Below are 17,121 nucleotides of genomic sequence, written 5' to 3'. Positions count from 1 at the left end.
AGTTCCAAGAACCAGCAGGTGGTTGGCGTTGAGGGTGTTAGTTGTGGTTAACGCTCAATACTCAGCCATTTTTTTTGTCTTGAAGACCAGTACCTAGGTGTTAAAATAAATGCTTTTAGAGTATCAGAGCAAAACAGAAATATTGCTGGTTAAGTGTACAACACTTCTGCTTTAGTAAACAGATGCGGCAACATCCTGCAAAAGATGCAATGCTGATATTACTTTCAAAACTAGTATGTCAATATTAATCACATCTGTCTCAGGTGAAGAATGTGGAGAAACAAAGGAAAGAAGCAAAGAGAAAGAGTCTCCAACTGCAGCATTTAATGAAAGTAACAAAAACGAAACCCAATCCAAACATAAAAGTGCACTAACTCCTACAAAAGAAGCCAATGTAACATGCAAAGACCACCGACGGTCATGAAACTAAACAGGTCTTAGACTTAAACCCCCAAGTGGTGAGGAAGATGGAAAAGAAGACAAAGTGACACCTAAACCGAAAATAAGGACCACAACAACTAAGAACCACAGCAGCAAGCAGGCAGCTTCCAGTATGGGGAGGAGCTGTGGCAGCAACCTGGTAGTCTGCTCTAAAAACAAACTCACCAAAAACAAAAAGACAGCAGTCTGATGTGTATTTCTGTTGAAACCATTGTTTTATTTTCATGGAGTGTGAGGGAGGTTTAGGTAAATTCATCTATTGCTCATGAACAAAGACATTTCAGTGTGTACATATTATTACTATCAGTATTATTACTATTGACCTCCCTCTTTGTCAATACTTGATGCACTCCATAAACCAACTGACCGAGCAAGACACACTTCACGTGTCTGCCTTAAATTAGTCAATTATTTAAACAGATATAATCTCATGTTCAGTCAAATGATGAGTGCAGGCCACTGTGCATGTATAAATGATTATTATCATTACAGCTCATATTACTGATGTTTTTCTTGCATATCCGATGCACTGTTGTGTTGGGAGGAGTCAGAATAGCAACACCTAGCTGGTCAGCCTTGAGTCCCAACCGAATAAAAAGCAGAACTGCTAACCCACTGCAAGGACAGGAGTACATTTCTCCAACTCTGGCCTACTTCTGCACAGTGAAATCATAACTCCAAGCTCACTGGATTCCAAGGAATTTGGTTTTAGAGGCTGTAAACAATAAGGTGTAACAATAAGGAATTAGTAGAAGCTGAAAGGGCTAGTCAGTGGTTGTGGAAGAAAGCGCAGACTTTGGCAGTATGCATTTTATAGGTTAGTAAGTGATTGCTGGCCTGGGAGCAGGCCAGTGGATATATACAGGGAGATTAACGCTGTGTTTACTGTTGGTATAGTGCGAAAGCCCATATGGAACTGGTGGCATTTAGCACACATTACTGGTGTCACTGGGACAGGGAGGCCAATGTGGGTTTATGTTTGTTAGCTGGTTTAGAATTGAGCTTGAAGGGAAGTGGGGTTGGGACACCACACCTCACTATTGAGCCGCATGCACAAGTTGTGGGCTTAATTCTAAGAAACAATGACAAAATGAGTGGCCAACCTGATGACCCGCGTGAAGAGCTTGTGATGTAGTTTTTAGTATGAAGTGGCTTGGCTGGACAGAATACTTGACATCCTGTGTATAATTTCAAATGATTTCCATTGTTGCACAGCTTACACTCCATATCACCAACTGCAATTTCTCTACCTTATACTCATATCTTTCTTAACAGAGATTTTAAAGATTGGCTGATCCGTAATTTTATAATGCTGAATTTTCTGACGAGACTGAGGCACTGTTGATTGGTTCTATGGACGTGCCAAAAGTCACGTCCTGAAGTGCCGTTACCTCCGGGGACAGCTTGGGAACGCCCACACCTGTACTAACGAGGCATGATAGTGAATTATCTGTGTTTGAACAAGTGTCCACTTGTGTGGGCATTCAATATTCCTCAATCCACAGCATCATGTGTACCTGGAATATGTCATAGAAGGCATTAACACCCACAGTGGACAGCGCAGTGGCCACCCACAGGTGCTTAATGATCGTGACCGGCAACGTCTGGATACAATTATCTGCGTGAACAAACAAGCGAGTCTAGTAGAAATCACATCCACAATCAATGCAAGAGGCCCCAAACACATATCCCACAGGTCAGTGCAGCATTATGTAGCTTCTATGTGGGGAGCAGAAGACCCACCAGAGTGCCTCTGTTAACACCACCAGACAACGCCTCACCTGGTCTTATGTTTAAAAGAGTCACGATACCAATTGTTTCGGGCTGATGGTAGGATTCCTGTGTGGCGCAGACCCCATGAAGCCATGGACTCACACTGTCAACAAGGCACTGTGCAGGCTAGTGGTGACTCCATACTGGTGTGGGGTGTGTTCTCATGGGTTGGGTCCACTCTTCTGTCTAGTCAAGTCATTGTTTGGTTCCCACTAAGATTCACTACTCGGTGACCATTTGCAGCCCTTCATGGACTTGATGATGGGATATTCCAGCAGGATAGTGCACAGTGCCATTGGGCTCAAGCTGTCTAGAACTGGTTCGAGGAGTATTATCAAGAGGTCCGACAGATGGGCTGCACAGCCCTGCACCTACAAAGGGGTATATATATTATATATATTATCTATATACATATTTTAAGTTTAAGTATAAAATGTTCATGAATGTATACTGGGATATCCCATGCTCTTCTATGTTCATAGAGTTATATAGTCTTCAGCATGCAATTCTGCCTGGTTTACAGTGTTATCATCACAATGCTTCATGAGATTGGTTGTTTGGAGTTTTCAGATTTTCGGGACTTCACTAAACAAACGTGGCTCATCTAACCTGTTTGACCAAGTGAGTAAATTATTATTATTATTTTTGATCAAATGTGTCTGGGAATGGATAACACTGCAGATAGTCTGGAAATTAACAGGCTCATTTCGAGTGGAGCAGTTATACCTTGCCTGAGAGAGGCCACAATAGAACCAATAACAGAAGGAACAGAATGTTGTAGGATTTCCCATTAAAGTTTATATAAGTCTACAATAGAGAGCTGCATGGAGCTATAATTCTGCTTCTATCCCACCCATTCCTGACATTCCCAACACCATCAACACTCCCTATCCCTGACATCTCTATGAAGCAATAGTAACTAGCAACTAGCTTGCAAGTTAATGTGTGAGTAACTCCGCGTTACAATTAGTAGTGACCATTCAAATGATGGGTTAAAACCTCATTTTGGTACATGGTGTGAATAAGATATATGACACTCCCCAAATCCAAATTCCAGGAACCACAGAGTGGTGAAAGCTAAGATCTCATGGTACCTCCAGATGCAGACAGATAAACAGGTAAGTAAACCAGCCAGACATGATGGTGAACAAGCTGCCAAAAACAGCAGTGGTGATAGATGTGGCAGTCCCAAGTGATGGTGTTGGACATTTTCTAAGTATGTTCTAAGAATATGCTAAAGCTAAATAAAGTCACAGAACCAGCGGACTAGGCCCACTTTAAAAAAAAACACCTGCTTTACCTTGAATATGCGAAGGTCCTGTTTTAATGAAACGTAATTAATAATGGTGTTTCCCCAGCACAGTCCAGAGGAGAGGAGGGGTAATAACAATACGGGATGTAGCACTTTTCTTACAGATAAGAATGGCGCTAAAAGAAAAGTTCAGACTCGAGGGATTCATTTGGTCTCTAGACTCATTTATTGCGTGCCTTTGATGATATTTCCTCATTATTCTGGTTGTTGTTGCTTCACTTGATTTTTGAATGTAAATCATTCTGCGACAATGGAAACATCCAAAGGAAGAAATATGAGAATATCAGGAGAAACACCAGGGACTGAAACATAAAGTACAGAAAATGTGGAAAGCTAACACCAAGGTCGTCCCAGTGCTGATAGGTTTACACCAAGGTCGTCCCAGTGCTGATAGGTTAACACCAAGGTCGTCCCAGTGCTGATAGGTTAACACCAAGGTCATCCCAGTTTTGATAGGTTAACACCAAAGTTGTCCCAGTGCTGATAGGTTAACACCAAGGTCGTCCCAGTGGTGATGAGTTAACACCAAGGTCGTCCCAGTGCTGATAGAGTAACACGAAGGTCGTCCCAGTCCTGATAGGTTAACACCAAGGTCGTCCCAGTGCTGATAGGTTAACACAAAGGTCGTCCCAGTGGTGATAGGTTAACACCAAGGTCATCCCAGTGCTGATAGGTTAACACCAAGGTCGTCCCAGTGGTGATAGGTTAACACCAAGGTTGTCCCAGTGCTGATGGGTTAACACCAAGGTCGTCCCAGTGCTGATGGGTTAACACCAAGGTCGTCCCAGTGCTGATGGGTTAACACCAAGGTCGTCCCAGTGGTGATGAGTTAACACCAAGGTCGTCCCAGTGCTGATAGGTTAACACGAAGGTCATCCCAGTGCTGATAGGTTAACACCAAGGTTGTCCCAGTGGTGATGAGTTAACACCAAGGTCGTCCCATTGCTGATAGGTTAACACCAAGGTCGTCCCAGTGGTGATGAGTTAACACCAAGGTCGTCCCAGTGCTGGTAGGTTAACACCAAGGTCGTCCCAGTCCTGATAGGTTAACACCAAGGTTGTCCCAGTGCTGATAGGTTGCTGTTAGAGCCTCAATTCCTTCTGCTATGCTATAAAGACATGTCTTATAAACATTACTGTAGGATTTTGTTACATGTTGGGGGTAAACAACAAGGCATATGTTCAAATATAATGTACATCTAACTTACATGTACCACATGCTGCATGTATTAGAAAGGAGAGGCTACTCAGAGATGGTAGTCGACCCTGTTTCTGAATCACTTTTTCTTTCTTTTTGGCCAATGACAATAACCTTAAACAAACGTGTGACCCCATATCTTAGAACTAAGGTCAAATTTGTAAACAATGTTTACAAGAAAAAAAATACATTCAGCTCTTTGGACAGGAAAACCATGACATTTGGCCCCAGGTCTTGTTTTAAATTCACACTATTTGCAGTTGTCACGGGATGCTCATACACATGCAAAATTGTTTATTATGTTTAACTTAACTGTTTGTTTGTTCTGAATTTGCCAATTTCTTTACACAAAAAATTAACAACTGAAGCCCTTTGATTTCAGGACTCAGAAGTACTCATAGATTTCAGCTGTTTAAACCATATTTGAGGCAAAAGATTTTTAATATGTGCTTTTACCACTGCTTTGGAAAATAGCTAACCTACTCCTACCAAGGAATGTTGCTAGGATTTTGACAGGCAAACTTCAAATTTGCAGTAGGCACTAAATATACAGTGGCCCTCTGACCTATCGGGAACCTAAGAGCTATTCTAAGAGTTCCAAGAACCAGCAGGTGGTTGGCGTTGAGGGTGTTAGTTGTGGTTAACGCTCAATACTCAGCCATTTTTTTTGTCTTGAAGACCAGTACCTAGGTGTTAAAATAAATGCTTTTAGAGTATCAGAGCAAAACAGAAATATTGCTGGTTAAGTGTACAACACTTCTGCTTTAGTAAACAGATGCGGCAACATCCTGCAAAAGATGCAATGCTGATATTACTTTCAAAACTAGTATGTCAATATTAATCACATCTGTCTCAGGTGAAGAATGTGGAGAAACAAAGGAAAGAAGCAAAGAGAAAGAGTCTCCAACTGCAGCATTTAATGAAAGTAACAAAAACGAAACCCAATCCAAACATAAAAGTGCACTAACTCCTACAAAAGAAGCTAATGTAACATGCAAAGATTACCAACGGTCATGAAACTAAACAGGCCTTAGACTTAAACCCCCAAGTGGTGAGGAAGTTGGAAAAGAAGACAAAGTGACACCTAAACCGAAAATAAGGACCACAACAACTAAGAACCACAGCAGCAAGCAGGCAGCTTCCAGTATGGGGAGGAGCTGTGGCAGCAACCTGCTAGTCTGCTCTAAAAACAAACTCACCAAAAACAAAAAGACAGCAGTCTGATGTGTATTTCTGTTGAAACCATTGTTTCATTTTCATGGAGTGTGAGGGAGGTTTAGGTAAATTCATCTATTGCTCATGAACAAAGACATTTCAGTGTGTACATATTATTACTATCAGTATTATTACTATTGACCTCCCTCTTTGTCAATACTTGATGCACTCCATAAACCAACTGACCGAGCAAGACACACTTCACGTGTCTGCCTTAAATTAGTCAATTATTTAAACAGATATAATCTCATGTTCAGTCAAATGATGAGTGCAGGCCACTGTGCATGTATAAATGATTATTATCATTACAGCTCATATTACTGATGTTTTTCTTGCATATCCGATGCACTGTTGTGTTGGGAGGAGTCAGAATAGCAACACCTAGCTGGTCAGCCTTGAGTCCCAACCGAATAAAAAGCAGAACTGCTAACCCACTGCAAGGACAGGAGTACATTTCTCCAACTCTGGCCTACTTCTGCACAGTGAAATCATAACTCCAAGCTCACTGGATTCCAAGGCCACTGCTCCACAGAGAACAGGTCAGTACACAGAGAACATAATACATATACAGTACATATACAGTACACAGAGAACAGGTCAGTATACAGAGAACATAACTATACAGTACATATACAGTACACAGAGAACAGGTCAGTATACAGAGAACATAATACATATACAGTACACAGAGAACAGGTCAGTATACAGAGAACATAACTATACAGTACACAGAGAACAGGTCAGTATACAGAGAACATAATACATATACAGTACACAGAGAACAGGTCAGTATACAGAGAACATAATACATATACAGTACACAGAGAACAGGTCAGTGTAGTGCCTTTATAATGGTGTTTATAATTTGTCTGAATGGACATCATAAATATTGTGTAAGACACTTTCAACATTCTGCAAACTGTTTCTCCTTTAGGAAACATTTGAACCAAAGCCAAAAATGATAAAAGCATTATTTGTCTGGGTGCTAAGACTACTGGCATCATTTTTCTCTGTACCAAATGTAAGTTCAAAATATTTATTCTGTGAGTAAATCACATGTCCATCCCCAACACTGGTGCTGTGTAGAGTTAATGGCTTGAGGTTTGTATTAAAAGATTAAATATTAACAGCCTACTACCAGTTGCTACATTATCAGTGTGCCAAATTAGAGGAAATAACAGATGCAACCACCAAAATGTAATTTGGACACATAAGGCACAGTAGTTTGTTTGCAGCCATTTTCTCACAGCACATCCAGGCTGTACCATTTGGACTGTAATCCACTGTGTGATTATTTAATGTTCTTACACATTACAGGATCTGCCCCTTGACATGGCCAATAAATCTGTGGATGATGCATTTGAAGGCTGCAGGGACCAAATGCGTGAACTAGTGATAAGGAACTACCTCCAACAGGAGTTAAATTCTTCAACACACTTTGCAACAGTTTGGAAAACTGCAATTGATAAGGTCAACTCAACAAAATCTGAACTCAACAAAACTCAGGCTGCTGCCATATATGTGTACACACTGGGAGGACAAAAGCAAGTATATCAGCTCTTTAATAATGCATGTCGTAATGGAAAAAATAACTACATAAATGGTAGTTTTCAGTTTTACTCATTGTATTTCTTTTTGACTGATGCCATTCAATATCTTAAAAGCAATAATCCATTCTGTTTAACCTCATATCGTAGAACTAAGGTTGCATTTAAAACTGATGTTCTAAATCAGGAAATTCGATTTGGGTCTTTTACGTCCAGCTCTTTGCTACAAAACCTTAGTCATTTTGGTCACAAGTCCTGCTTCATAATTCACACTTGTTTTGGAGCAGAAGTGTACAATTACTCATCTCTGAAAACCCATGAGAAAGAGGTGCTAATTCCCCCATACGAGGTGTTTAAAGTCACTGCTATTGAAGAGAACTCTAAGCACATAGAATGTGATGTATTGTATACGCTCAACAGTACTCGTGAAAACAGGAGCACTCTTAATTGTGAGAAAGTTCCCATTCTGGAGTAACCATTCTAGGAAGTGATAGCAGGAAGCAGGTGAAGCATTACTCCTGTTTCCCTAAAGCTAAACAGCACAGGTCTTTAACATTGGACTGCAAATCCAAAATGGATTTGTCCTGGATCACTGCTAGTTAATTTGTTATCACTGTATCTCTGATCAAATAATAAAGAATTATTATTATTATTATTGTTGTTGTTGTTGTTTAGTTTTTTTTAAAGCACTAAACAATTATTATTATTATTATTACTCACCTCTCAGATCCACCCCACAATTTGAAAGATCTACAAAACAAAAACAAAATGTCAGTGAATGGAATGAAAGCATTTCTGAAACTAGAATCAAATTCTCATCATTAAAATAAATTCACTTATGTTAGTCGAGTATAAAAAAGATCATGTACTTTAGGCAAAGATTGTCCATGTCTCCTGTAACCTTATGAATTAACTCTGTCTGTTCCTCCTCTGTCCTCATGGACTGTCTGCCATCTAATCTTATGATTTAACACGCTGCTCCTCTTCTGTCCTTGTGCAGTACCCATGATCACTGGAAGCAATTGGCTATCCTCGAACTGCTCCCAACCAACTCTTCTCACACAGACCCTGTTTTCCCTCCATAAATCACTTCTGACTTTCTCTTCCCTACAAATATTTTGCTTTTGTCATTAATAAACTAGAGCTTCTCTGACTACAACTGACTCTGGTCTGTTGATTTGGGGCTGAGAGAACCGGACAGAGAGGGGTGAGTGTTGCACTGGAAATGAGCAGGAGGATTTTAGATCCTTTACATGGGAAGTACACCGAGAAGGAATAGGACACATCTGATGAAAGTGCCTAACCGAACGATGGACAGAAGTTGTGTCGTGACCAGATTTCCAGAGGTGGCTTTGCCAACCTCATAAACCTCACCCAGGGCAGAAAATCAACAAGCCACAAAGTCCATGACCACGTAAACAAATACTTCAACCAAAAAGACTCATTGAAGAATGTAGAAGAATGTTGTGAAGGTACTGAAAGCTTTTACAGTGAAAGGTTACAGTGGCATACAGTGGTATTTTAAAGCCAGAAGTAAGTTTAAGTTGACGATAATGTTTGTTAGATAATGTTTAATTGTACTAGAAGTTCACGCTGCATCACAAGATTTTGTTTTTCTGAACAACAGACGTACTGATATTAGCCACTGGGTGGCAGTAAAACGTTCTGGTTCCATGTGCAGCAATAGCAAGAATAAAACATGAAATCCGCTCTACAGACGCATCAGTAGTCGAACTATACGCCTCGTTGTTCAGTTACGATTTTTTGCTCAGATCTGATTTGCGTGACGGTTCACATTCATAAATGCAAGTGACTACACAACGCAAAGCGCAATGTAAATAAATAAATACTATGATTCTTCTTCGATAGGTTGTAGTCCCTTCTGCGTCTCAGGCGTAAGACACCTGGCCTAGTCAGACTGTAGGTGGCGCAATGGCGCACCCAAACATGTTCAAGTCCATCACTGCATCATATGTCATAGACACATTTCTTTGTTCCTCAGTGATTATTGGAAACACTGCAAAAAGCCTCAACCATTAAGCTCCGCCCACTTCTATTTTGAGCTAATGTGCATATTGCGCAACATCGCACATAATTTTTGAGCGTATACTGGCGCTAGATCTTTCACCAAACCTACACAAATCTGGCATCCAGAGATGCTCAGAGTCTAGGCTTTCATTTTCATTTAACAATCTGTAAAATTCAGCAGTACAGAGATTCCAGATGCCAATCAAAAACGGGTGGAGCTTGCACTGGCTATGTTCTACATGTATGGTTCCAACTCATGTAACGCTTTACATAACGACACCTGACTTCACAAGCACCTTGTACCTCGAGGGCGTGTGGGGTGGGGCAAAACGTTTGATGCCCCTGCAATACTAGGGGGCACTATATCATCCAAGGAACTGACCCACACATCAAGACAGACTGATCAGTGGGAAACTTGGTACACAGTTTCTTTATGCAAGTCTGGCACAGTGTCTTCAAGCTACTCATTTTCAACCATCCAAACTGGTCTGTGTAATTTATTTTAAAACATGTCCACCTGATCTTGGCATCAAATAATGCATTTCCACAAATCTGACAACTTTGACTCCTGAAGAGTTTTTAAACCTTACAGCTTTTGGACAATTCAACATAATTATAAAAACTTTTCAAACTAGTCCTAGACGTTTCACCCAATTGCCTCAAAATTGGTCTCAGTGTAATTGTTGGATACTCAAAGTAAACAATTATTTTAAAAAATGCCAAATGTTTTAGCACAGTGTGCATGTTGCATGTGAGTCTATCAGTGCGGTGGAGCGTTTCCATACTCAGTTGCAATAGCCAATGGCCAATTAGGTGAAAACAAGGCAAAACTAATATAGCTGTTGTTTTTGTTTAAAACAGAAAAACACAGTGATTGAGAACAATCAGACAATATATTTCTTTCTAAATTACACATTGATTCACTGATATTTACACTAAATTAGAAAAAAAAATCCAAACTCTTAGGTCAGTCCCCACCCAACTTCACATATGTATTACCGTCTTGTTGAAGTCTTCCAGACATCTGATTATGAGTCAGTCTCATTCAATGTAACAGTTACTGAAATTTAATGCTATCATACATTAACAGTAATTGCAATTTCATGCACTTCTTGCAGTCATATTGTCATGTAATAAGCACAGGCTATTATAGCAAAAAGTCAAGCCTAATGTTATAGTGTGGCATTATATTCCACTAACTGTTTGACTGAATCCTATTGACTCATACCAAGCAGACCTAGTTGAAGGTTTCAAACTGATATCGTGGACATCGTTATACAGTCCTGAGTTTTTAATACTATCACAAAAAAGTCACCAGCTGTTCATGTTAGGTTCAAGGTTCAGGTTGTGTGACGGTGGCGGTTCAAAGGAAGCGAGAGGCAAAGTGCTCTTTATTTTCCATTGTCGATATGTGACAATACCACAACTAATAATAAACAGTATTCGGTCCCATTAATCCTTGTAGCATTGTACATGGTGAAGTGGGTAGTCCGACAGGCCACTAATGTGCAGCGTTTTCTCTCTTACAATTGTAAATTGTAAACACATCAACTTGTCTTTAAAATTATGCAAAGTGAGGAAATCAGGAATAGCCTATAGCTTCATTGCCAATTACACCACATCAAAAAAGTATGACTAAACATACTTTATATATGTCTTCACAAAAGTTTGTTGAAGTTCTCCACTACGTCTAGTTGGTATTAATCAGTCTGATTCAATCTGACAGTGGTAATGCACTACTTGCTTGTTATATTCAGTGCAGACTGTAAAAAACCTCCAAGTTCATCAAATGGCCTGGATAAGCGGCAGAAACCTCTCTGTAGCAGAACAGCTTCATGCTAATAATTTTCTCTGAGAACGTTTGAGATAATACTCTGGACATGCATCATCAATGCAATTTAGGTCTGAGTTTCTAAACAGAGTCACTTTGAAACACTTAAGATACATTTTTACTCAGTTCAGTTGCAGCTAAAATTCACATGACTATTCAGTATAGGGTTAGATGTAAGAAAAGACATGATCAGTTTCTACTAGAAGGATCATGACTGGTGATTTGTATAGACTAATGGATAGTCCCAACTTAGTTTCTGTCACGATCAGTCCCTCCCAGCTTCTGTGTTCCATGTTTTCCCTGTCTTGTGTATTTTAGTTCCATGCCGTAGTTTCATTTTCTTTGCCCTTTGTTTGATTTTCCACACCTGTCCCTCGTTTAGTTCATGTATTTAAACCCTGCCTTGTTCCCTTGGTCTTGGCTGTTCATTGTGGTTGTTTACTTCATTGCATTTATTTCAAACTGTGTGTTCAGTGAATGTTTTGTTTTGATTTGTATAGCCTAATGGATAGTCCCAACTTGGTTTCACATCTAAGATGTCTGTGTTTCTGCACTGTTTGCTTATGTTAGACAAAACAGTAGTTCCCAATGAGGTAGCAGAGGAAGCTCAAATAGAGAAGAGTTAAACACAAGAAAAACGGGAATTAAAGGTGAAAGATATTAGAATTAATGAGAAGATGAACCAGGGGAGTGTGGATGGTAGATGTGACAGTATTAAACTACAAAATAAACATATACGTCACAAGGGGGCTTGCTCCAGAAAGAAGGTGTAGCTACTAACCCAGATCTGTTAACTCGAAGTTTGTTGATTGCTGTTTAAAAAACTAGACTCAGAATAATTGTAGGTTAGTTGCTATTGCAACATATGCTGGAGATAAACCAGCTAAACGTCAGAACATCCACTGAATATGAAATGAGAACATTACTAAAACTGTGCCTAGGGGATTAAATTAATGTTTCGACTCAAATCAATGATTACATTAAGTGATTATATCAAATGATGAAGAATGATTAGACTTTGTTTAAACATTTTGATAACTTTTTTTCCCACTAATGTACCATTTTAGCCCAGTCAGTCATTTGAACATTCTTCACTATCACATTTCACAACAGAATCATGGCTTCAAACTCGATTTAACTACAGATTTAATGCATGGGTATTCTGTTTACGTAGATTTTTGCTTAGGCATAAATCTTTGAAAGTCATCAAGATCTCCATGTAACTTTAATTACAATAACTAGACTTTTAAAATATAGATTTGTGGCTTAGCCAGTGTAAATCTTACCATGAGTCTTTTCTGTCTTTTGCCTGCTTATACCCATATTCCTATTGCTCCTTCAGTACTAAATGCAAACTGAACTCTTTCCATACCATTCATGTGCAGGCAAAATGTTACAAAATGTTTTCTTGCAATTCAAAGCTTTATTTCACACATACTTGCTTTCTCCACTATCAGTAATAGTTAATAATAGTTATAAATAAGGCATCAATAGTCTAATAATAATTGGCTATGTGATGCATTGTAGGCTGCAACAAATTTGTACAAGGCATGTCACTTCCTGTCATTGTTTTATAATCACATGTTCCTTCCCATGTGATTAAGACTGGGTTTCCTTCTTGAACACACACAGTATCCCTGCCGGCTCTGTCTTATGACACCACATCCTGACCCTGTTACAGTCCTGCCCACTGCAGGACCAGACCCAGGATTGAGACAGAAACACCGGGTCCTGAGTGAGCATTGAGTGGACACCCCTGAGAAGGAAGGAGAATTTACTGCCTGCCACACCACACAATGACCCAGAAGCAGGAACCATGGCATTGATGGTGAAGTCCATAAGAGACACCATATATAAAATTACTTCTCACTAAATGCTCAAAACCATCACCATCCATTACCATCCCCCTGTAGTAAAGGTTTTCACATTTGATTCATGTCATATGAATATTTAATCTCAGTACAAATCTGCAAAATGTCTATAAACATCATATTTGACTCTTTGTATTATGAAACATAAATGTGGCTCCTTTATTACACAACATGTTTTACATATGCTGCTTTTCATACTTACAACTTTGTACACGTGCAGTTCTTATGGAATCTGATGCAAGAAACTCAAGATCATCATATGCAAAACCTGTGGAGATGATCCTTCTTCCTGTAATCTATAGTGTGAAGATCAACAGTGTGCTTTGGTTTTTCTCTGCTATCATCCTCTGGTTAAGGTAGGCTCTGAGATTGACTACTTTTGCCTTACATTCTGTTAAGCTTATGGCTTCGTGTCTGAAGCTAGTTGTTTTTTGTTATTGCTCTGATTTTGTTATTGCTCTGTAATAGAGCTTATATGTGTTTTCCACATCTAGGCATCAGTACTGATCCCTGTATTTCAGCTCTTCTAGATCAATTGTATCTCTAACCTATTGTACTAGCTAAATAGCAAAAATGTAAATGTAAATCAGCTATAAGACTTCCACTATTAGCCAATAAATCAATAGTTCATTTGCACCTTGGTATGGTTAGAATCCATGCAAAGCAGACTGTTATGTGCGGCATCTTTGGGAAAAACTTGCAGCCAACACTAACAATACATAAATGAAGTTGCTATGTGTAAAAAAATATTTTTACTTCTTGAATTGGCCTTATTACATATTCTATATTAAAATAATATCACAGTATCAACACAATCTACCCAAATGCACTTCATTTAAATTCTTCTCAGGGTTGACTGACTTTGAACACTGACATTTTAACTGACTATTCTGGAATCTGAGTATGTTGGTCGAGTTGGTTCAATTCAGAGTTGCAGGTTAAGTGAAGGTTTGCTAAGCCCACTTACAGGAATACCCCCAAGGTCTATGACAGAGGTTGTACATTTTAAACACATTGATTCTGTTGCAAAGTACAGTGATTGGATGCCAGTGGCCCATCTTTTAAAAAATCATCAAAAGAATAAGGCCAAAGCAGACAGTATACTCACGAAGAGTCAGGCTGCTGCCATATACGTGTACACACTGGGAGGACGAAAGCCAGTATATAAAATGTTTAATGATGCATGTCGTGATGGAAAAGAAAAATACATAGCACGTAGCTTTCAGTTTTACTGGTTGTATTTCTTTTTGACTGATGCCATTCAACATCTTAAAAGCAATAATCCATTCTGTTTAAACACCTCGTATGGGGGAATTAGCACCTCTTTCTCATGGGTTTTCAGAAATGAGTACTAGGACACTTCTGCTCCAAAACAAGTGTGAATTATGAAGCAAGACTTGTTACCAAAATGATTAAGGTTTGGTAGCAAAGAGCTGGACGTAAAAGACCCAAATCGCACTTCTTGATTTAGAACATCGGTTTGAAATGTAAGGTTTGTTCTACGCTATGAGGTTAAAGTCACTGCTATTAAAGAGAAATCTGAGCAGAAAGATCCTTGGTGTGATGTAGAATATGAACTCCAGAGTACTCGTAAGAGGAGTGATCTTAACTGTGTCATAGCTGGTAACACCCTTATTATATGGCATGAGTGGGAATGTCTGATAAAGAAACATTTCAAGAAACAGTGGTTTGAAGAGATACGGCGGTAAAGTTTATATCAAGTGTAAAATAAACTCTCTATCGCAGCAAAATAAGACATTACAGTTCACTACTCTGTAAAATATGCTGCAAAACCATCAAAATGCCATTTAAATGTATAAAACGCTCTTTAAAAACTACGTACTCTAAAACAATTTTAAACCGCTTTGTGTAAAAAAATAAAGCTAGGCTAGCTAATGTTAGCAAGCTATTAGCTAAACAAGTTAGCTAGCTAACAGCAAACACTAGCGAGCTCAATTAGCTAGAAACACTAGAAACGCTACACAACAAGCTGTTAGCTAAGTTAACCAACAAAAGTACAAACCCAAGTTTCACTATCTCAGCTGATTCAGTTATTATAAATGAAAACTACCACAAAATACACAACTTGACCAGCTAGCTAGCCAGCCATCTTAGCAAGCTACCCAGCAATGTGTACTTTTTCCATGTTATCTTTAAAATGGATTTTAGAGAAGAGATCTTATGAATTTGCTGCTTTGTGACAACTTGTGTTGTAAAAAGTACTATATAAATTAACTTGACCTTGACAAGTAAAGTATAATAGTAGGTGAGGCCATGTGAAAGAAGGGTTAAACCCCATAACCACACTGGGCACCGACGCAAGCAAGACTGAAGCAGTTTTTAGCCAATCACAATCCATATTTAAGTGGATGTTTCCTCCCATGATGATTCCACCCACTGCTTATTACATATTTGAAGACCCATCTATTCGCAGAATATTTAAAAGACAAGCACAACTGACACTGCTCCCTTATCGACTGACTAATTTAGTACTTATTGTAGGGCACTGTTTATGCTGTTTAACAAACTAGCACTTATTATTGTTTAAGATGTACCTTTATTTTGCACTTCTAGGTATCAGCATTCATCCCTGTATTCTACAGTATTCTAGTTCATTGGTATGTTTATTTCTAAACTACTGTACTGTAATTGGATATATTCTATGAGTAAATGACAAAGCACTTTTGTAAGTCGCTCTGGATCAGAGCGTCTGCTAAATGCCGTAAATGTAAATATTTGTTATGCTCTCTGTTATTTTCAGTGAGCGCAGAGGGGATAAAGATGATGAGATCTGGTCAAATTAGTCAACTGTAATGAACAGGACCAGAACTAGACGCTTGATATTTGGAAGATGGTTGGTTTTATTAACAGAGGGATTATCCAGAGGCCATGCATAGATCCAAACCCAGAGAGAAGTCAACCAGAGCACAGGGAGCAGGCAAAGAGGTGATCCATGAAACAGCCCAATGAAGTAAAGAGCCAGATATCAGTCCAACAAAACAAAAATACAAGTTAGGGATCAAACAGTAGCGTAAACCAGGCAGCAAAACAGGTGGAAAACCAGACACACACACACAGGCAAAACGCTTGGTACACATGTGATGATCATGGCAATACTTCGCAAAGTATGTGTGGGAACAAACAGCTTTAAAGGGAAAGGTGATGAATCAGGAGCAGGTCAACGGGGTCAGTAAGCAGGGAGGCCAATCTGTTGAATTGTGGAGGTGCGCAAGACTCGCTTGGCAAACATTGCCACAAATTCCCTGGTAACTTGAGTTCCAAATAAAGAAAAAGCAAAGTGGCAAAGGTTTATAAGGGCCTTATTTGTTAGGCTGGCACTTGCATGGATGCTGTCCAATCACCACAAATTCACAGTGTACTTAACTTTTGTTAATCTCATAACTGGATTTAAACTCCCTGGACACTGAGGCCTCTTAAGCCACAAGGTCAGTATAATGCATAAGCCACTAAGTTCAGTATAGTGTCTTAAGCCACAAGGTCAGTATAATGCATAAGCCACTAAGTTCAGTATAGTGTCTTAAGCCACAAGGTCAGTATAATGCATAAGCCACTAAATTCAGTATAGTGTCTTAAGCCACAAGGTCAGTATAATGCATAAGCCACTAAGTTCAGTATAGTGGCTTAAGCTACTAAGATCATATATGGCTTTGTGGTGGTGTTTTTATTGTGCCTGAATGCTCATGACTGATATATGGCAAGATGCTGTCAACGTGTGTGTGGAAATTAAAGGTGACATTCTGTAAGTGTACCTACACTTTATAGTCAATTTTTTCCTTTGACTTGCTATGCCCCAGCATGTGTGGAGGACACTACATTGACACTTAGGTCAGTGTAAAGTTTTCCCTGTGGTTTGTCCCATAGGCAAGACTTAAGAGTTCATCAAC

General features: G+C 39.3%; 1 protein-coding gene across 2 annotated transcripts; it reads left to right on the top strand.

The window, feature by feature from the left end:
* Window positions 1–6,367: 6,367 nt before the first annotated feature.
* Window positions 6,368–8,141, top strand: LOC113591981 (ecto-ADP-ribosyltransferase 4). Of its 2 annotated transcripts, none has more exons than XM_035531713.1 (3): window positions 6,368–6,478; window positions 6,874–6,960; window positions 7,257–8,141. In XM_035531713.1, exons 2-3 carry the CDS (start codon window positions 6,898–6,900, stop codon window positions 7,959–7,961), a joined length of 768 nt encoding a protein of 255 aa, XP_035387606.1. In that variant the 5' UTR covers window positions 6,368–6,478; window positions 6,874–6,897; the 3' UTR covers window positions 7,962–8,141. The 2 variants fall into 2 exon arrangements, with proteins under 2 accessions (XP_035387606.1, XP_035387607.1); XM_035531714.1 differs by lacking the exon at window positions 6,368–6,478 and adding an exon at window positions 6,530–6,535.
* The last annotated feature ends 8,980 nt before the right edge of the window (window positions 8,142–17,121 follow it).

Source organism: Electrophorus electricus, chromosome 11 (assembly GCF_013358815.1).
Source record: "Electrophorus electricus isolate fEleEle1 chromosome 11, fEleEle1.pri, whole genome shotgun sequence".
Taxonomy (NCBI): domain Eukaryota; kingdom Metazoa; phylum Chordata; class Actinopteri; order Gymnotiformes; family Gymnotidae; genus Electrophorus; species Electrophorus electricus.
The sequence above is the reverse complement of the archived record's forward strand: the minus strand, read 5'-3'. Positions and strand labels throughout refer to the sequence as shown.

What these genes read in the sequence shown, in the direction of transcription:
- LOC113591981 (XM_035531713.1), top strand. Translation starts at nt 6,898, where the DNA reads ATGATAAAAGCATTATTTGTCTGGGTGCTAAGACTACTGGCATCATTT. An exon ending in CATTTTTCTCTGTACCAAAT is followed by an intron (nt 6,961 to 7,256) that starts GTAAGTTCAAAA and finishes TACACATTACAG; the next exon opens with GATCTGCCCCTTGACATGGC.